Source organism: Lagenorhynchus albirostris, chromosome 11, assembly GCF_949774975.1.
Source record: "Lagenorhynchus albirostris chromosome 11, mLagAlb1.1, whole genome shotgun sequence".
Classification (NCBI taxonomy): Eukaryota; Metazoa; Chordata; class Mammalia; order Artiodactyla; family Delphinidae; genus Lagenorhynchus; species Lagenorhynchus albirostris.
The window spans coordinates 52,033,838-52,055,790 of record NC_083105.1 but is presented as its reverse complement, the minus strand read 5'-3'; the positions used below and the strand labels follow the sequence as shown (position 1 = coordinate 52,055,790).

The window sequence follows — 21,953 nt, the reverse complement described above, 5'->3', positions numbered from 1 at the left end:
CCAGCCCCTTGAGATTAGTTACATTTTAGCAAAAATTGCAGAAAATGTCCTTTTATTCTTCACAGGTTATAAAATGAACATGTCTGTGGACAGAACATTGCTTGACAAGTAGGCTCAACAATGGATAGTGACTTTTTTTTTTTTTTTTTCCGGTACGCGGGCCTCTCACCGTTGTGGCCTCTCCCATTGCAGAGCACAGGCTCCGGACGCGCAGGTTTAGCGGCCATGGCTCACAGGCCCAGCCGCTCCGCGGCATGTGGGATCTTCCCGGACCAGGACACGAACCCGTGACCCCTGCATCGGCAGGCGTACTCTCAACCACTGCGCCACCAGGGAAGCCCTGTGACTCCTTTTTTAAAATCTCCCAGTCACAGCTCTGCTTTTAGAGGCCCCTGCAAGAGATGATGCCCGTGTGAATGGGCCATAATAATGGTGACTATTCCATGGCCGAATGAGTGCAGGTTCTCCCTACCTGTATTCAAAATAAAAGATCTGGAGCTAAAAGCCCTTGGCAGAAGTATCAGGGTAGGGTGGGGACTTAAATTAGTTGGAAGGACTGGTCAAAATAAATATTGGAAACTTCGAAGTCCCAGCCAATTGAATAAGAATAATCATTTCTCTCATTTAAAAACTTCAGATAGCAAATATTTTTCACACAAATACACTCTATTATAACACATTTCAAATCAATTAACTGCAAATCATTCTGGCTGGCAGAAACCTGGTTTTTCTCTGAGGCAGTCTGACTAGGTTGGTTAAGTCCCAAAGGCAATATAGTACAGTGGTAAGGAGGGCAAACATAGGAGCTGAGACTGTTTCATCCAGGGTAGCTGTTACAGTTACTACATGCTTCTTTTTCATCAGGGGATAACGATGGGGCTTTGGGGGATTAAATGAGTTAATACAGACCAAGCACTCAGAATAGTGCCTGGCACATAGTAAAAGCTAAATAAATGTTCAGTGAGTTTTATTTATTTATTTTTAATGAAGTACAGTTGATTTACAATGTTGTGTTAGTTTCCGGTGTACAGAAAAGTGGTGCGTATACATATATAATTTTTCAGATTCTTTTCCATTATAGATTATTATAAGATATTACATATAGTTTCCTGTGCTATACAGTAGGTCCTTGATGTTTATCTGTATTTATTTTTGCCTTGTCTGAGTGATCCTCTATGGTAATAATATCTTAGGAATTAAAAAACAAGATACCAATTGCTTCAGGTTTTTTCCTATAGGATTTCTTTCACTGAACGTGACTAAACTAGTACTTTAATGAAGGCAAACAAAGTATGTTTACTCAGTAAAATTCCCAACTATTTGAGGAACAACTCACCTAATTAAGTTTTAGTTTCAAATGCCCTCTGGAAGTATCTTTCCCAAAATGATTCAAAATGATGTTTTTAATGTTTCGTTTGGGGTTTTGGGTTTTTTTTGCTCATTTGAGGGCAACTAGAGTTTTCATTCTAGAATTTTCATTCACCATGTATAGGTCCATCTTTTTAGCTTGGCTTATAAAAATTCTCAACTGACCCATATGTAGTTAATGGTAAGTGGGAAATACCAATGAATGTCTTAGACCCCAGTGGTGGTTTTGTGTGGTGTTGGGTTTTTACAATTTATGAAGCTATAGCAAACAAAATTTTATTTTTGCTATATTTGGTTTTTCAGTCTTAAACTAATTTTTACTCTGCGGTATTTTTGCTTGTTTTCTTTTGAGATTTGCATGAGAAAAGAAATGTGTAGGCATTGAAGTGCTAAATGTTTTTTCTCCTGTCTTCATAATTTTCTCTTACACCATCGCAAACACCCAGAGTGCCTAAACCAAGATCATATTAGATTTTTATCCATCTGGGCCTTATTGAAACTATTCTAGTATTTATTGCCTTTTTAAAATAAAATATTTTTCACAAAATAGTGAGTCTTCAGGTGTTTTAGGGCTGAGGCCCCCTCCTCTTATTCTATAATCCATGGATGAAGTTCCTTGTAGTGTTAAAATGTAATTGTTTAAAAAGTTGCAGTTATTATCTTTTAGTTTCCTTTTGATTTTAAAATTAAGAAATATTGCAGGCATACAAAAAATACAGAAAATACCATAAAAAATCTCTTTTCAATACCTATATAAAATATTTATTAACATTTTAACATATTTGCTTTGCTCTTTTCCTTTTTAAAGAAATAAAATGCCACAGCTACAGTTAGAGATTGCTCCCCATTCTTCTTCTGAAGGGAAGCCTTCTCATCTGTCTTTTGTTTATCTTTTAATGGAGACAAGTAATTATCACTTGAGAGTTGTGTTAACTCAAGGGCTTTGAGGGTCCCAGAAAGAAGGTAACATGATAAAGTATCATAATGATAAAGGACGTTTTCATCAGCTATGTGCTTTCCCTTGGCCAGTTCTTATCAGAGTAATGAGGAAATGCAGAAGCCCAAGATGAAATCTACTTGGACACAGACACCAAACTATGGGGTTAATTTGGGAATAATCATGCCAGGTAGTATCCTTTGTGTAAAATATTTTGGCTCATTCTAGTAGGTCCTAGTTAGGTTGGATTAGCAAATCTAGCGATGGGAAAGACCATTTGTTTTTTCTTTCATCTTGTCCTATACACCTGGGTAACCTCCAGGTTCATAGGTAGTGTGTCATTTTCTTGTGTACTGGGGATGTGTCCAAACATGGAAATATTAGCCTTACCTGTAATCATATTAGCTAACGTTAATTGAGTTGTTTTTATGTGCCAGGCACAGTGTATTATGAGCCTCATTTTATTTATTCCCTGTAAGAACTCTTCAAGATAAGTACTGTTATCCCCCATTTTCCAGATATGGAATGGAAGGTTAACCAAGTTAGACAATATGCTGTTGGTTACACCATCTTGGCCTGCATTTCAACATAGGCAGTCTGATTTCCAAGCCCATATAGTTAACCACCAAACACACAGCCTTCCAGATATTATATTGTTTATTTCTGTTGTCATGAACAAAATGGATGTAACAAGAGTGATAGTTGATGCCACAGTCCCTGTTTGTGTTGAGACAGAAGAGTTACTGATTGTACTGGTATAGCTACCCTGGTGCATATCCTCTAAGTATCAGCCCTGAAGCGATGAACTGCCTCATCTTTAAGTTTGAGCATCATGGAATTTTTGAGAGAAATTTTAGCATGTCTCGTTTCCTTTTTTAAAGCCATTTTATTTTATTTTATTTATTTATTTTTAAGCCATTTTATTTTTTTGTTTGTTTTTATTTTTGTTCTGTTTTGTTTTTTTAAGCCATTTTATTTTTTAAAAATTTATTATTATTATTATTTTAGGCCACACCATGCAGCATGCAGGATCTTAGTTCCCCAACCAGGGATTGAAACCGTGTCCCTGCACTGGGAGCACAGAGTCTTAACCACTGGACCACCAGGGAAGTCCATAAAGCCATTTTAAAGACCAATCCCTTTGGATGGGGTCTGTTTGTTTCAATGTGAGAGAATGGCCTTTCTAAATTATTTTCAGGGGAACAGTGTATCATTTTGAAAATCTTACTTCTGATTCTCTCTGTGTCTCTATTGATTCTCTCCAATGTCAAGGAGAATAGAACTTGGCAGGAACATGATGAGAGGGACTTTCCAGCAGGAAAAAAAAAAAAATGATATGATAGGACTATCTCAAGATAATATGGGCTGACTCAACTGGCTTAAACAGTTTAAAAAAATATATTATCTCACATAACAAGGAGTCCTAATTAGGGCATCTTCAAAGTTGGTTAATTCAAGGACCCGTGCCAGTTGTTTGCATCATTCTGCTTTGCCATCTTTAGCCTCTCCGTTTTGTCTACAAAATGGCTACAGAATTCCCGGGAACCACACTTAGGCATGACAAGATCCAGTGGAAGAGAGCCTTATTTGCTGAGTCTCTTTTCAAGGTGAGGAAAAATTTCCCAAAGGCCACCCAGCTGACGTTCCCTCAGGTCTCAAAGTCTCAACGGCCAGGTCTGTAGGAGACCTGCTCACACCTTAAAGGGATCCCTGGCAAGGGCCATGGGACACCACAACTGACTGAAAAATCAGGCTTTTCTCCCAAGCTGGGATTGGATCACCTTCCCTGGGAGGGGAGGATTCCTGAACTAAAGCCCTTGTTTGGTTAACAAGGAAGTGAGTAGTGGATATTGAGTATGTAACAGGGTCTAATATTTAGGTCAAGAAAGACTAATATTTGCTTGGCCTTATTTTATGCTTAGGGCTTTACATGGGTTCTCTTGTTTAATCCTTAAAGTAAACTAAAGGAGCTAAAACAGGGACATTGTTATTTCCATTTTACTCATGATGAACCTGAGGCAGAGAAGCTAATTAAATTATTAAAGATCACACAAGAGTGAGTGACAGTGTTATTCAAATTCAGGCCTGCCTAACCTCTGAGGCCACGCTTCTTCCACAGGACAAAGGTATCAAAGCAACAGTTGTCTGTCAATGTGACCTTTACTATAAATCTCCCAGATAAATTACCTCACTTTTTAGTATAACTTAAGAATATTACCTACAATTATGGTTACACAAATGTAGTCATAGCATACATGCTGTTTCATGACCTGTTTTAAAAAATACTTGCTAATCTCATGAATGAAAAATGTACCTTGTTGTTTTCATTTGCTTGAGTTTTCATAAGCCTTAACAGTTTATTTTCTGCCCAGCAACCAAAGGATTCCTTTAAAAAGGTAAGTCAAATCATGTCATTCCTCTGCTCAAAACCTCCAGTGGTTTCTCATCTCAGAGTAAAAAGCAAAATCAAAGTCCCTGTAATTGTTTCAAGGTACTATAGGAACAGTAACCTTTCTGTCCCTGTAACCTTTTGTATCGCAATTCTTATAACTCTTCCACTCACCCATGTCAGACACACTGACTTCTCTGCTCTTATTCAAACATGCCAATGCACTCCTGCCTCAGGGCCTTTGCACTTGCTGTTCTCTGCCTGAAATATTTTCCCCAAGGATATCTGCATGGCTAGCTCCTTACCTCCTACATCTTTGCTGAAAAGTGACCTTTTTGGTGAGAGTGTCAACAACCAGTCTATTTAAAACATTCTTCATCTTTCTTCCATAATTTTTTTTCTTCTTCCATAATTTTTATGTGAGAGTACTTATTACCTTCTGACATATTATATAATTTCCTTATTCATTTTGCCTATCTCCCTCTAACCTTCACTAAAATACATGCTCTCCTAAAACAAAGATTTTTGTCTCTTTTGTCCAGTGATATATCCTGTGCTGAAATTAGTGTTTGGCAGATAGCATGTGCTCAATAAATATTTGTTGACTGAATGAATGTTTTAATTTATAAGTGACTGATAAGGTATTTCTATTTCTCCTTTTTTTAATAGTTTTTATATACTTTAAAAAATATTTATTTATTTGGTTGCACTGGGTCTTAGTTGTAGCAGGCAGCCTCCTTAGTTGTGGCAATGCAAACTCTTAGTTGAGGCATGCATGTAGGATCTAGTTCCCTGACCAGGGATCAAAGCTGGTCCCCCTGTATTGGGAGCACAATCTCAACCTCTGCACCATCAGGGAAGTCCCTATTTCTCCTTTTATAAACTGATTGTCATGTCCCTTGCTTATTTTTTCATTAGGTGTTGAAATTCTAATTGATTCATACGAGCTCTTTGTATTTTAAGGATACAGTTATGCACAAAATATTTCCCCCAGTTTTTCCCGGTCTTTTGCCATTATGTGTGTTAAAATATTAAAAATTTTACATAGTCAAACCTAGAAGTCTTTTCCTCTGTGATCTTGTGTTTTATTAGGACAAGTTGACAAAAGAAAAATTTTACCTCTAAATATATTTAGTCAAAGGGTGAGCTGTGTCTAAATTTTTTTCTACATTTATTATATTGATATTTGAGTTTCTACTATTTGTGGATATATAGTACTTAAAGAATCTGATTTAAACTTCGTGATTTATAATCACATTTATAGGATTATTTTTCTCCTGGGTGGTTTATTTGGTGAGCAAAAAGGGTTATAACTGTTACTAAAGCCTCTTCTTACAAATTCTTACAAATTCTCCTGTGTATTTGACAGTAAGTCCATTCAGCTGAATTTGGTTGCACACATTTTAGTTATTCCATCCCCTTCCCTGAATTTTAAATGTTAAAAATGCTTAATCCGACATTTTGAATTTTTACAGAAAATTATTAATTTTTTTTTTTTTTTTTTTTTTTGTGCTACATGGGTCTCTCACTGTTGTGGCCTCTCCCGTTGCGGAGCACAGGCTCCGGACGCGCAGGCCTAGCGGCCATGGCTCACCGGCCTAGTTGTTCCACGGCACGTGGGATCTTCCCAGACCCGGGCACGAACCTGTGTGCCCTGCATCGGCAGGCGGACTCTCAACCACTGTGCCACCAGGGAAGCCCCAAATACTAATTTTATGAACCAAATTTTAAATTCATAATATTTTTTTATCAAGAATACTACCAGGGGAACTGCCTGGCTGTCCAGTGGTTAGGACTCCACGCTCTCACTGACTAGGGACAAGATTCAATACCTGGTCAGGGAACTAAGACCCCACAAGACACGTGGTGTGGCCAAAAAAAAAAAAAAGGTACTAAAGTTTGCCCAAGTGTTTAAAAAAAAAATACTATCAGAAAAATATATGATTACTATGCTGATTTAGGAAACAGAATGCCAATTCTTCTTTCCTTTATTATTTATTGCTTTTTGTTGTTTAAAAGCAGTGCTTCTACTTCATTATTCAATTATGCCTTTTTGTTACACCTGATTCTAATGGTGTGCTGACAGGTATAAAAATTCTGTCCTTTGGAACTTAAAAACAATACCAGGAAAAAATCCTATTTATGGTATGGTGGATCACAAAGCACTTTAATGTATTTTTTCTTTTAATATGTTTCTTCAAAATATTCAGAAACTGCGTAAAATAATTTGTTCTGTGTGGGGTTATTTCCTTCTTTCCATTCACAGTAAAACATGTTGTTTAAATTCTTTAACATACACATGACTCTTAAATTGGAGTATTTAATGAGGATTATGTTAATGAAATAATGGAAACCAAATGACAAAAATCTATCATAAAGTAAGTATATCATCTCATTCCCTTACATTAGGTTATGTACATGGCATACATAGGGATCAGCTTAGACTGGGTGAAACAGTATAGAATTAGAATTCCTGGTTTCTAATTATTCAGTAGCTGTGTGGCTGGGAAGGCTTTAATGTTGCAGCATCTTTAAAATGGGCTGTAACTCCAAGGCCTGCCTCCTGGGGTTGCTGTGAATCCCTTGGGTTAATAGACAACTTTGCAAACTGGATGTAAGCCAGAAGGAAGTTAGAACAGGTATGCAAGCCTTCTTTCTGCCTGAAATAGGATGACTCAAGAGCCAATTCTCTCCTTCTTCTCATCTCTGGGCCAGCTGTCCCTCCCAGCTAGTCCACAAGCGACCATGGCTGACAAGGACCAAGCAGAGGACCTAGAAGTGTATCTGAAGATCTTTAGATCATAATGATCCCAGCCCTGCCACCTTACAGCTCTCTTCCTTTCTTTAAGCCTCAGCTGCTCTAGGTGTAAAATGAGCATAAAATAGTCCTAACTACCTTATAGAGTTGTTTTGAGGACTAAAGGAGATAATGCAAGAAAGTTTAGCTATAATGGCTGAAAAATTTGTTTCCTAACCCGTCTCTTCCCCTCCTAAGAAACCTCTCCTAAAGTCGGCTTACTGAAACCGGCAGGGCTGAAACTTCAAAACAACCTTTCGGTCAGGATCTCTGCAAGGAAATTAGTGTGATTTAAATCAATTCAATAACACCAAGGTGTAAATGGCTAACATCCACAGGTGGCTTGGAGGAAAAATTTGCATTTTAAAAGAGGATTAGCTGACAGAAAGGATTCAGAAAATAGGGCTTTTTTTTTTTTTTTGAGGAGGGTGAATAGAGTTCCCTGAACCCTTCACCCTAACGCTGAAATCATGCCTTGTAAGTTTAAAGAGGATTGTGGAAGGGGACATTTAAAAAGCACGTTTAATTAATACGTACTCGAACTGCAGAACTAGTTCACCCCCCTTCGCACCACGTGGCCTCAAAGATCATAATGACCTTGGCGGTCCTTATCTGGGAATGAACCCTCACTAGAAAGACGGGCGAGAGGGAAAGACCGAAGCTCAACTGAATTTCCGGAAAGGATGTTTTCATTTGAATAAACTCAAGCCAGTCGTTACCTCCCCATTCATCTCAGCTAACTTTTAACCCTCCTGGAGGGCCGAGTTGCCGGAATTCAGGACGGGGCGAAACGGCTGCGGGACGCCTGAGGGTCTTGTGGGGGGGGTCTCTCGGCCGGGCAATCTCCACTGCCACCAGCTGGACCCCGAAAAGGGGCGAGCAGTGCGGGGACAGCGGAGAAATTTCCCTGCTCTGCTTGGGCCCTCCCCCAAACCCGAGTTAGCCGGGCGTGGGGCGGGTGGACTGATCTCAGAGGAATTGGCAGGATCCGGGAGGCTGGGGAAGCGACCGGGAGCACAGACGCAGCCATCGTGGCGGGGCTTCCGGGGTTCTCCAAATACAGCTAGGGAAGAGCAGCACGCCTGGAACAAGCCGGCTGCACCGCCCCCACCTGCGGCCGCGCTGGGAGTGCCCAAGCAGCGTGCGGAGCGTCCCGGGCCTTTCGGGGCGGGGCCCCAGGGGCGGGGTCGCAGGGAGCTTCAGGGCCCCAGCCGCGCCCATGATCGGGCCGGGAAGCCGGGAGGCGGCAGGAGGGGCGCGGACGGCCGAATTGAGCGGCGGCCGCAGCTGCAGCAGGACGGCCCGCCGGCGGCTCGGGGCCGCGCGCCGGGAACCTCGCGGGGCGGGCGGGCGCGACACCCCCTGCCTGGCCGCCAGCTCCCAGGGGAGGCGGCCCGCGCGCGACGGGACCAGCAGCATGAGCAGCGGCTACAGCAGCCTGGAGGAGGACGCCGAGGACTTCTTCTTCACCGCCAGGACCTCCTTCTTCAGGAGAGCGCCCCAGGGCAAGCCCCGCGCCGGCCAGCAAGTGAGTGGCGTGCCCGGTAGGCGCAGTAGCCGGCGCTCGGTCGCTCCCGGGGAGTCCCGGCGCGGCGGGACCCCCAAGTCCACGGGTCTCCGCGGGGCGCGTGGGGGGATGCTCGCGAGGGAGGAGGAGGAGGAGGAGACCTCCGAGAAGGGATTTCTGTCTTTCCGGATGCCGGGGTAGTGCCTTGAGCTTGCGCGTGCGGGCGTGCGCGGGGCTCCCTGGGGAGGGAAGCCGGAGGGAGGGCGGGGAGGCGGAGGGTCCGCTCCCGCCTGCTGCGGCAGATGGCCTCTGTTGCTCTGCCTCCGGCGGTCGGCGGCTAGGGGGGCAGTTCTGAGAGCCAGGAGGCGTCCGCCGGCCACTCCCCGCTTTTCCCCTGCGCCTGGGGACGCCCTTCGCCCCCTCGCGGGCCTCACGCCGGCCCCCACTATTAGTCCGTTCCCTGGCCTGTGGCCCCTGGAGTGGCCTGGGGGCCGTGTAACACCCGGGAGAGGACGTGGGGACCTGGCCTCCCCTACCTTCCCGGTCCAGGCGCCTCTCGTGGCGGTATCGGTGGGGGAGCGCTGAGAGGAACGCCTGGCCAGACCAGAGCAGGCGTTCATTAAATCTTGGTAGCGGGAGTCAAGGTTGTGCGGTTCCAGTAAAGTCAATTGTATAGGTGCCTCGAATGTTTTGCAAACAAGTTCCGGTGCTAGGTAGGATCGGCCGGCGAGAGCTGAGCCTTCGGCTGGTTTCTTCCTTTTTTGGAGGAAGCGTGCAGTGTGGGAAGCATGACTTGGGAGAAGATGGGAAGACTTGGGCCGGTTTCGCCGACCGTGACAGTGTCAGGGAGGTTACCCCGAAACGGGACACTTGGGCAGACTTCGAAGTCGGGCGCTTGAACCCCGCGGCCTCCTGGCCCTGGGAGCCACACCAAGGAAGCCCTGCCAACCCTGACGTGCTCGTATCAGATGAGAGAAGGCTGGACCGGAACAAATTGGTTGCTCTTAAAAAACAGTAGGCGCGCTCCAGACATCGCCATCAGACTTACTTCTAGAGACTAGAAGCAAGGAAAATCGTTCAGGGCCGGGTGATGCCTTCTGGGAGGGGTGAGGACGGAGTAATGTGTCAGGGTTTCCTTGCCAGACTTTTAAAGTTTATTTAACCACTTTATGAGGTCAAATTTCTTGTTACGATTCGGAAGTTTTTTGAACCTCTTAACTTCCAAACCAGAAGAAGGGGGGAGAGGGGAGAGGGAAGGGCAAGAGTGAAGTCGGGTACCCTTATTCAGTAGCAGTTAACCCCAAGTGAAGTTCTGGTTCAGTAGGTCTCTGTTCTTTATTGTTTATAAGGCTTAAAGCCATACTATTTACTAGTCACTTTAACCTGAGGCTGCTGTAACGAGTGCCGCGAGCTAGGTGACTTCAACAAGTATGTGTTTCTGACAGTTCTAGAGGCTACAAGTCTGAGATCTGGGTGCCAGCATGTCGGGTTCTGATGAGGGCCCTTTCCTGGCTTGCAGACAGCCGACTTCTGGCAGTGTCCTCACCCGGAGAAAGGGCTGCCTCTTTCCCGCTTAAGAGGACACTCATCCCATTGTGTGGGGGGCACCCTCAAGACTTGGTTACCTCTCAAAGGCCCCGCATCCCAAATCCTGTCACATTAGGGCTTCATCATGTGAACTGGGCAGGGGTGGGGCAGAAACATTCGGTCCATAGCAAGTGAAATCTTATTTTTAGTGGAGTGTATTTTAAGGACAGGAGTTTGCTGTGAGGTTTCGAAGTCAGAAATAACCACCCTCCAATCACTCGTAGAAGGATTGCATTTCCTTGTGCTTTTTTCACTTTGCTTTTCTCTTTCTTTCTTGACCTCCCCTTTCTTTCCTTTCTCTGCTTTCTTGCTGTCATCATTTGACACTTGGAATAGAGATTGTCAGAGATGGTTGTGGTAGTTTGAAGTCTATTCCGGAGGTGACTAGTATCTCCAAAACACTAGCTGGTCTTGAATTCTCCAGGTGTGAGATGCTCCTTGATAAGGGCCGAAGTATCCAGGTTGAACTTGTATGAAAACGCTTTAAAGGTAAAAATAGGACTTCTCTGGTGGCGCAGTGGTTAAGAATCCACCTGCCAATGCAGGGGGGACATGGGTTCGAGCCCTGGTCCGGGAAGATCCCACGTGCCGCGGAGCAACTAAGCCCGTGCGCCACAACTACTGAGCCTGTGCTCTAGAGCCCGTGAGCCACAACTACTGAGCCCACGTGCCACAACTACTGAAGCCCGCACGCCTAGAGCCTGTGCTCCGCAACAAGAAACCCACACACCACAACGAAGAGTAGCCCCCGCTCGCCACAACCAGAGAAAGCCCGTGTGCAGCAACGAAGAACCAACACAGCCAAAAATAAATAAAATAAATAAAAAAATTTATTTAAAAAAAAAGTAAAAATATTTTTTTCTGGGTTTATACACGGTGTTTCTATGTTACACTCATTAACTTATGTAATATTCATCTAGTATATATATATTATACTCATTTAATGTTACTTATTTAGTATTTAGAATTGGTTTGACATCAATATGTATTTTGAAGATTGTGCTGAAAATCAGGACAGTAAGACCTAGACCTTTGCTTAAAGAGCTTCACAGTATATTCTGAAACTTTATTGCCTGTGTATTTCCCCTTCTAACATAACACATACAGGGTGCTGAGTTAGAGGACTTATTTGCCAGTTGGAGAAGGTGTTCTAATTGAATTTTTGTGGGCATTTGGGTTTATTTAGAGTGAGTCTGTTAAATTCCTGATAAGATTTGTGAGTTAAATTTAAAGCAAGGCGCTCTTAATACAGAACATTTCTTTTACCTGAGGTTAGATAAGCCTTTTTTCATTTTTTACGCTGGTGATTGTAAGAATTAGGTGGGTACTCCTGCCATATGGTGTAGAAGTGAAATTTATCGTTTCTTCAGAGAGTTGGAAAGAGAAGTGTTGTCAGAAGGATCTATTATTGATAATAGTGAGTTTTTTTGGTGCTATACCACCTGGTGGAAAAGCCAGGAAAATGTGGTTTCTAGAACTCTTGAAAATATCCAGGGAAAGCAAGATGTTTGTGGTAAAAGCAGGATGGGGAGAAAGGGGGTTGAGAAATTTCTTTCTTCTCTTGCCAGGCAAAGGAACATAGCCCAACTTCTTTCTTTCTCCAAGAATAACAAAAATGTTATTTTCTTTCTTATTTTATATTGGTGCCCTCTTTAAGAAAGGAAAAAAAAAAGGAAAAGGCTTAAAAACCTGTCTGAAAGATACAGAGGGAATGAACATGTGTGGCTTTTTGGTGGTAGTTTGAATGTCATGCTTACTGCTGTATCCCCAGGGCCTCCATCAGTAAATATTAGTTGAAATGAATGAATTCTTTCCTGGTTTGATAATTGTTGGCTCTTTATGGGTTTTCAATGTACCCTGTCTCATGATTCTTCCAAGAATCCTCTGAACATTAACCTAATGAAAGGTTAGGCCTTGTTAAGTGGTTCACCAAAGACCTCCATTTAGGTGGGGGAAAGGCAGAACTCGTTTTCCTGACTCAAATTCCGGTCTCCTTTTTGCTGCTTCTGGGCTATAAAAATAATTTTTTTTTTTTTTAATTTTTGGCCGAACCATGCGGCATGCGAGATCTTGGTTCCCTGACCAGTGATCGAACCTGCACCCCATGAAGTGGAAGTGCTGAGTCTTAACCACTGGACCGCCAGGGAAGTCCCCCAAAAATGTATATATATTTTTTTGCGATACACAGGCCTCTCACTGTCGTGGCCTCTCCCGTTGCGGAGCACAGGCTCCGGACGCGCAGGCTCAGCAGCCATGGCTCACGGGCCCAGCCTCTCCGCGGCATGTGGGATCTTCCCAGACTGGGGCAAGAACCTGTGTCCCCTGCATCGGCAGGTGGACTCTCAACTACTGCACCACCAGTGAAGTCCCCCCAAAATAATTTTAATATTCCATTTTCCTTTTGCAAAATGGACATCTATAATTTAGGAGTTTCTTAAAACTTTGACACCCGGTAGGTGTCATTCATATATCTTCATTACAGTGTTCATAATTCATACTTTTGAATTCACCATTTTGTTTCATGCAGAACCAAGAATGTCAACAGTCTGTTACCATAATTTTCCTTTTCTACACATTCAGGCTTCCAGGAGTAGAAATGGACTAAAATTGTTGGACTTCCCTGGTGGCACAGTGGTTAAGAATCTGCCTGCCAGTGCAGGGGACATAGGTTCGAGCCCTGGTCTGGGAAGATCCCACGTGCCGTGGAGCAGCTAAGCCCGCGCGCCACAACTACTGAGCCTGCGCTCTAGGGCCTGCGAACCACAACTACTGAGCCTGCGTGCCACAACTACTGAAGCCCGCGCGCCTAGAGCCCGTGCTCTGCAGCTAAAGAAGCCACCGCAATGAGACGCCTGTGCACAGCAATGAGAAGCCCGCGCACAGCAATGAGAGAGTAGCCCCCGTTCACTGCAACTAGAGAAAGTCCGCCCACAGCAGCAAAGACCCAACACAGCCATAAATAAATAAAATAAATAAATAAAAAATGGACTAAAATTATTAATATAATCTGTCAGCATGTCTTATTCTGCTTTTTTTGTAAGCTAAGGCTTGAGCCTTGTGTAGATAATAGGAATAAGACATGACACTGTGATCGCTTTAGAATTAGAATAGTCAGGAAGTCTTGAAGAACTTGAAATTGTCTTCTGAACCATCCACGCTTTTAAAAAAGTTAAACTGAAGAATGGTTTAATAAGGCAAGCCTGTGAGACTCCGCATAACAGGCCTCAAGTTTGCCCCTGGGTTCTTTCCTTATCATAATTTAAATATTTCTGTGGTTCTCTGGTTCTGTGTCTTATTGCTAGAATCAACAGTAATGAGTTGCACTGTTTTATTCAGTGTTTCCATTCATTAGAAGTTTTGGTGATAGACTGCGGGGGGTAGGGATGCAAAGAACAATGGTTTATAACATTAAAGGTATTTCGGTTAAACTTTTATACTAACATTGAATCCCTATATTACTGAATATAAACATTCCCAGCAGTCAGTTTTGCCGGGTGCACAGTCATGTGCACATTTTGTTGCCGTGTCCAATATATTCTGTCCTTGCACAGTATTAATCCATTGGAATTTTGTGTTTGTGTGAGCAGGACTCAAAGAGACACATTCCTCTAACTGAATTTCAAAAGGAAATTAGTCACCAATCTTATATACCTGCATACATGAGCAATACACTTTCTACCTCATTTCTTCTTCTGGCTAATTTGCAAGATTTGGAATTATTTGGAAAGCAGTGACACAAAACATTTACGAAAAGAAAAGCTAAAAATATCCAATAATGTGGTTATTCTTTTTAGACTTCCTTTGGCAGTCAGTGCACATCATACTGTAAACATTCATTTTTCTGGGACAAAAATATTAGGCTGACCGAATGCTTTCTAGTGTGGCCTGATCACCAGCTTCTAGCCCAGAGCGACAGTTCTTGCTTACTGCCAGCTTCCCACATAAATATCTGCCTTTTGATAAAGGCCCCAGTTCGAGGCTTGTGTTTCACTTCTGATTTGTCCCAGGGTCATTAGCTAGCCAGACCCCTCTTTGGAAGGCATGGTGAAAGACAACATTGGATGTTATAAGATATATGCTTGCAAAGGTACGTCTTGGCTAACTTGGCTCGTTTGCGTCCTTGTCTCATTGAAGAGCTGATATATATGTTGCCTTGTGGGAGGTTTTATTCTGGCTCAGCAAGTATTGCCTATATCATATGTTATATAACAAGGCTCAGCTTATTGTTCGCTCTCTGATGCAGCAACTTTTAAATAACAGTCTGTAACTAGGACCCTAGTCTTATTAAGCCTTCTTCAGTTGCCTTCAGTATCCAAGTTATTCCCCATCACAGAACCTGGGCCTGGAATTGCTTCCCTTAGTTCCTCTTCCCTTGTCAGCTTCCGTGTCACCTTCCCAGAGAAGTCTTCCTGAACCACCAATCCGAAGTAGGCACCCTTCCCTCTTAAAGTCCTCTGCTCTTTCCCTTCATAGCAAAAATTATAATTTGTTATTATATTTTGTTTAGGACAGAGACTAACGCGTTTACCCAGGGTCTAAAATAAATACCTGGCAGTTAGTAGGAGATGGAATGAATGGAAGCCTACTCATCATTCTGGATGGAAGTCCCAGTACTTGGTACTGTGAGTTTTCCTTTACACACAAATGTACACAGTTTCCCCCCTCTCCCAACTAGACATAAGCCTCCACAGTATCTTAGCCATTTAAAAAAGGATGATATTGTTATCAACAGGTATCAGGTATCTGTTGATCTGATATCAACAGATTGATATCTGTTACTTCTAGTTTAGATATAACGATTTTTTCCCTTATTTTAAGAAAGCCACTCATTCATTCATGCAACAGATGAGTTTATTTTTGCAAACAGTTTATTTTTGCTGTGAATAGAAAGAGTAGAAGGCTGAGGGGAGGGGTGTGTACTTCGGATTGGTGATTCAGGAAGACTTCTCTGAGAAGGTGACAGGTAAAGAGGATCTGTATCTCCCCCCCCACCCCCCCACCCCCCCACCCCGCCCAAATCTGGCTCTGGGGACAGAGCAGTGAAAAAATAATGTCCCTAGCCTCATTTAGTAAATTTTAAAAAGCTTATCAAATACACAAATTAAAGCATCTCTCATTTTTCTTTAAAGAGCTAGCTCCTTTAGTAAAAGGGGCCTTTTAACTGTTTACAGTTTTTCAGGAATCACCCCTATTGTGCAAAGTCTGGTAAAGCTATTACATCTATTTAGATGGAGACGTTGGCTGAGAAACAAGCCACATCTCTCTGTTGACATCTGTCGTCAACTTGTAGATCATTGTGTTCCAGCAGAAACATAATCATCCTATAGTTAGTTCTGGTTTGCCTCTCAGTGGCTAGGCGAAATGGTTTTTGTTTACTTGCTATATACATATTTTTCATGGAGAGGGCCCAGATACACACTAGGAAAGAGATGTCAGAGTCCATAAAAAAGATTAAAATGTGAAATAAATGTAAAAATGTCACAAACTAGAAGTGGCCATCATTCTAAAACTGTGCTGCCGCATAAGGTAGTTATTCGCCACATATGGCTGTCAGCACTGGAAATGTGGCTCACCTGATTTGAGAGAGGCTGTGAGTCTGAAATACATAATGGATTTCCAAGACAAAGGAAAGGATATAAAATATACCACAATAATTTTTTAATATTGATTACGTGTTGAAATAATACTTAGGATATATTGAGTCAAATAAAATTAATTTTTACCTGTTTATTTTTTAACATGGCTCTTGGAAAATTTTAAGTTAGTGGCTTGCGTTCTATCACTGTTGGACAGTGCTGTTTGCGCTAACTCTTGCCAGGGGTGTGAATCTCCATCCTTGAGATGGCTGCAGGTGAATGGATGTGGTACCAGCCAGACCCACTGGGAAGATTTTTCTTTGTGAAGAGGAACTTGCCGTTTGCTGTTTGGTATAGTTTCTTTTCAGCCTAGCTTAGGTCACACATACAAGCATTTTGAGATTGTGAAACTTTTGTGTGTGGGGACTTCCCTTTTTTTCACTCGTGAGCTGATAGGATAAAACCATCCTTATGGCATTCTAGCCGCAACTGTGCCTTCAGTGTACAGAGGAGAGGGCTCATTCTTTCATAGAGTATTAACAGAGTAATCTGCATTTTATAGGCTGTAGTTGCTCACTGCTGCTACATGATTCCATCAGCTAAGATAATTTACCAATTATATATTGCAACACTCAGTTCTTTTGCCAGATACTAAACAAAGTGAGATAATAAGAGAAGGAAAAAGGATGAGTTGGGCAATTGGAGACCAGAAGAATAGATTTAGAAGATCTTGGATTTAAAAGATTTCGAATGTAAGCAGCAAAGTGTTTTCATGAAATTAATGCAGGTTGGGCAGAGAGAGTGTGTGTGTGTGTGTGTGTGTGTGTGTGTGTGTGTGTGTGTGTGTGTGTGGATTGTGAAAGGAGTTTCCTAAATTCATTTCCCAAGTGTTTATTGAATATTCACAATGGCCTAGGCTGTGCTAGGGATTCAATGAACAAACCAGATTGAAACCTGCTCTCATGCCGTTTAGTTAGATCAACTCTTATCCATGGTAAAGAGCAAGATCTGAGTCCAAAATTTGGCTCCATGTTTGTTTTGTATATGCTGAAAAAATGAGTAGTTTCTCATATGCATGTCATTTGTACTGGAAAGGTTTTAAGATTTTATAAATAGAGCAATATGTTCTTAAATTTTTTTTTTTTTTTTGCGGTATGCGGGCCTCTCACTGTTGTGGCCTCTCCCGTTGTGGAGCACAGGCTCCGGACGCACAGGCTCAGCAGCCATGGCTCACGGGCCCAGCCTCTCCGCGACATGTGGGATCTTCCCAGACGGGGGCACGAACCCGTGTCCCCTGCATTGGCAGGCGGACTCTCAACCACTGCGCCACCAGGGAAGCCCCTTAAATTTCATTTTATTTTTTTATTAATTAATTAATTTTTGGCTGCTTTGGTTCTTCCTTGCTGTGCGCGACTTTCTTTAGTTGCAGCGAGCAGGGGCTACTCTTTGTTGTGGTGGGCGAGCTTCTCATTGTGGCGGCTTCTCTTGTTGCGGAGCACGGGCTCTAGGCGCGGGCTTTAGTAGTTGTGGCTCGAGGGTTCCAGAGTGCAGGCTCAGTAGTTGTGGCGCACGGGCTTAGTTGCCCCGCAGCATGTGATATCTTCCCGGACCAGGGCTTAAACCCGTGTCCCCTGCATTGGCAGGCGGATTCTTAACCACTGCGCCACCAGGGAAGTCCTGGATTGTTTTCTTTTAGGATAGATGTACAAAATAGAATTTACTGAGCATGAGGGTGTAACCATTTTATGGCTCTAGTTATTTATTGTCAATTTAAGACTATATTTTTCTCTGGTTTCACTGCACCCTCAGCTCCACTGGGTATAGTCATTAAGATAGAGGAAAAACTTCGTAAAGACATCTCATTGTTATTGCATTCCTTTAATTAACAGTGAATTTAGGGACTTCCTTGACAGCCCAGTGGTTAAGATTCCATGCTTCCACTGCAGCACTGCAGGGTGTTCAGTCACTGGTTGGGGAACTAAAGATCCCACATGCTGCGCAGTGCGGCGAAAAAACCCCCCAAAACAAAAAACAATGGTGAATTTAATTTTTTGTACTAATGAGTGGGTCTTCCTCTTGGTGTGAGCAATGTTCATGGCTATTTTTTTTTTAATTTGTTCTATTTATTTATTTTTGGCTGTGTTGGGTCCTCGTTGCTGCGCGCGGGCTTTCTCTATGTGAGCAGGGGCTACTCTTCGTTGCACTGCGCTGTCTTCTCATTGCGGTGGCTTCTCTTGTTGTGGAGCACAGGCTTCAGTAGTTGTGGCATGCGGGCTCTAGAGCATAAGCTCAGTAGTTGTGGCGCACTGGCTTAGTTGCTCTGCGGCATGTGGGATCTTCCCGGACCAGGGCTCGAACCCGTGTCTCCTGCATTGGCAGGCAGATTCTTAACCACTGCTCCACCAGGGAAGTCCCTGTTCTTGGCTTTTGACCATGTGTTAGGTCGGTGGAAATCTTGAGAACACTGCTCTTTGCGTCTCATGCCTATTTAGCTGGGTAGATGCTTCCCCTTTTTTGTGGTCAGCTGAACTTCAGGTTATTTTTGACTTTGTTTGTACCAAAGGGTGGTTGCATGTTCTGGCCTTTGGAAATACTTTAGAATGTGTTTCAGGCTGACATCACTGAAACTCAGAGCAAAATCCTTTTTTAACTCCTATAATTACAGCACAGGAAGGGCATTGCTAAGACAGCAGCAGCATCCTGTGAATACACTGTGGAATATTGAGGGTGGGGAGCTGGATGATGTGTCTTTGGTAACCATGTGAAAAAGGGTGACTGGGGGTGCCTGCTTATCTTTGAATTTCAATACATTTAGCATCAGTTTTCCAGCTACTATGGTAGAATTTTGAGGATTCTAAGCTCTCTTATAAACAAACTGGAAACTGAAAAAAAGTTTAGGACAAACTAGTAAAAATCCCACCTACAAAAGAGGATTTTTATACTGTTTACCTGTGAGCTTATTGTTTGTGGTTGAAAAATTGCAATTAGATGGAATCTGTCCCTACAGTCTGCTTTAAGGCTCACCTGTGTCCAAAATTGTTGCTTAATGTGTTATAATCTGATTAACCGCTAATTTGATCTCATTTAATTTTTTTCTTCTTTCAGAGTATTTTAATTAAGTGAATCTTTCAAAAGGATGTGAAGAGTTATTTCTGACTTTAGATAGATTATGAACTCTCCTTAATCCTTATATTCTTAGACAACTCAAATTTACTCTGAAAATTTCCTACAGTTGCTTGTTTTGAGGAATATCTTTTTTGGTAGTTTGCCATTTAGGTCATAGAAATTTATGTGTCTGATACAGTTCTTAAAGAGCAAAACAAAAACCAAAAAATTTTTATGAAAATAGAAAACATAGCTAGGTGCATTACATAGGAGAAAAAAAATACCAATACTAAAATGAAGTTTAACATTCCATGATGTTTTACAGTTAAAGGAGCTTTCCAGGGGAATTAAGGTTCAGTTGGTATATTTGGACTCTAATTTCAGTGGAGCTTTGAGATGAGGAACAAAACAGAAGTTATATTGGTTTAAGCAGATCCAGGTTTAATGGCAAAGGTGAATTCAGGGGTTGCTTGACTGTAGTCAGTGATTTCCCAGCTATGGGAAAATATAAATATTATGTAGGTGGCTTAAAGAAACAGTATTACTTTTGTATGTTTAAGGCCTGTTTCTGTTTGTTTAAACACGCTTGTGGATTGCTTTTTCTTGCCTGTTTTCCTTTGGGGGGAAGTACTGCCGTTTCAGATCTGTCTGAGGTTTGGGAATTCCTTTCTTTTCCTAATGGTCTGGGGTGGGCACGTAGTGCAGTTGGCTGGCATGAGTGTGGTCGTTCTGCTGTACTGAGGTGTGGGGTTGGATCCTCGGCTGTACCGTGGGTCTCGTCTAGAGGAAATTTGTCCTGTGAACTGTACCCAAAGCTTAATTATTCCTGCCATTCAGTGGAGAGGATTTGGAGGTAGGCCCTGTAGAAGAAGGAGTACCTTTCAAAAAGGCAAACCTAGCACCAATATCAACAAATCAACTTGAGATCCATTCTCACTGCACTAGTTCCTGTGCAGTTTTCATTAAAATGGATCTTAGCGGGGAGGGGCAAAATAGGGGTACGGAGTAAAGAGGTACCAACTGTTATGAATAAAATAAGCTACCAGGGTATATTGTACAAAATAGGGAATATAGCTACTGTTTTATAATAACTATAAATGGACTATAACCTTTAAAAATTGTGAATCACTGTATTGTACACCTATAACATATATTGTACACCTGTAACATATATTGTACATCAACTGTACTTCAATTTAAAAATATCTTTATAAGAAGAAAAAATAAAATGGATTTTGTTCTTTTTAGGTGAGGCTATTACTATAAAAAAAGGGGGGAACTGGATTTTGTTACAGGCTAAAAGGGCAGTGTGTTCTTTTATTAAAAAAACTTATTTTTGGCTGCATTGGGTCTTCGTTGCTGCACGCGGGCTTTCTTTGGTTGCGGCGAGCAGGGGCTACTCATCATTGCAGTGCGCGGGCTTCTCACTGTGGTGGCTTCTCTTGTAGCAGAGCACAGGCCCTAGAGCGCGCAGGCTTCAGTAGTTGTGGCTCGCAGGGTCTAGAACACAGGCTCAGTAGTTGTGGCGCATGGGCTTAGTTGCTCCGCGGCATGTGGGATCTTCCGGGACCAGGGCTTGAACCCGTGTCCCCTGCATTGGCAGGCGGATTCTTAACCACTGTGCAACCAGGAAGGTCCTGGGTGGTGTGTTCTTGATTGACTGATTGCAAGCAGTCGTGTGAGGCAGCCTGAGTTAAATCATTGCTAGCTGTGTTGTCTTGGGCAAGTCATTACACCTCTTTAAGCCTCAGTTTCTTCATCTGTGAAGTAGTAGCATGCCTGGCACATAATAAGCAGTAATTAATATTGGCCATTATTATTTGTAAAAGGTTCTACTATATATAATCATGTACTTTGAGTGTATTAGGTTGAATGGAGAACTGACAGTGGTTGAGAGATTTGAAGTGAACCTAATAACCTAACCAAAGAATGCAAGACAGCAGGAAATTAGGTTGTGTCTCTGACTTTATGGACCAAAATGAATTGGGAATCTCAGTGTAATTGATCAGGAAGGCGTCATTCCTGGAGGCTTAATTTTCTTTTTCTTTTCTTTTTTTCCCCCTTTCTGTATCAGTGTGGTGCCTTTGTTTTCTGGTAAAGGGCTGATTCCTCCTGACCAAGCGTGAGGCCACCTATCCAAGTCTTCACCCTCTTCTTTTCTCCTTTAAAGCAAGCCACCCCAGTGGAAAGAGAATGAGCAGAAATATGGAAGTGGGGTTCTTTTGCCCAAGCCTTTATGAAAAAGTTAACACATTGTACGAAAGCTTTTTTCTTTTCAACTTCCTCTGTTCTCCCTGTCTGATCTGCCTCTGAGTGCAGGATTTTAGTTGCAGTTTTGCTCGAGGCTGCTGGCTTGACCGGGTGACAAATTACGCTTCTTCCTGGGGGCTTTCCTTTTTCCTTCCAAAGGTCTAAATCGCCTTGTGCTCATTGTTTAGGGACTTAGTCACTGTCTTGTTTCTGGTTTTCATAGGGTGGAATGAAATGAGGTAATTGATGTGAGCTTTGTAACGTGCTGCAGGGGAGATGCTGCGGCTGCTGTGGAGGCCCGTTCCACACGCGTGGCTGGCTTCCCACCCACAGAGTGTCTGTGTCCTCTCTTAGGCGTTTCAATGTTGCTGGACGCATCCGCAGTTTGGAAACAAGCTCGCTTATGCAAAATTTGAATGCAGGCATGAAAGAAGCTC

General features: G+C 42.7%; 1 protein-coding gene across 1 annotated transcript in view; it reads left to right on the top strand.

Annotated features, from left to right (window-relative positions):
* Window positions 1-8,439: 8,439 nt before the first annotated feature.
* RASSF3 (Ras association domain family member 3) overlaps window positions 8,440-21,953 on the top strand; it is a 73,421-nt gene continuing 59,907 nt past the window's right edge. The window contains exon 1 of the mRNA XM_060165592.1: window positions 8,440-9,019. Coding sequence (XP_060021575.1) covers window positions 8,711-9,019 — 309 coding nt within the window. The 5' untranslated portion in view covers window positions 8,440-8,710. The remainder of the gene's footprint in view (window positions 9,020-21,953) is intronic.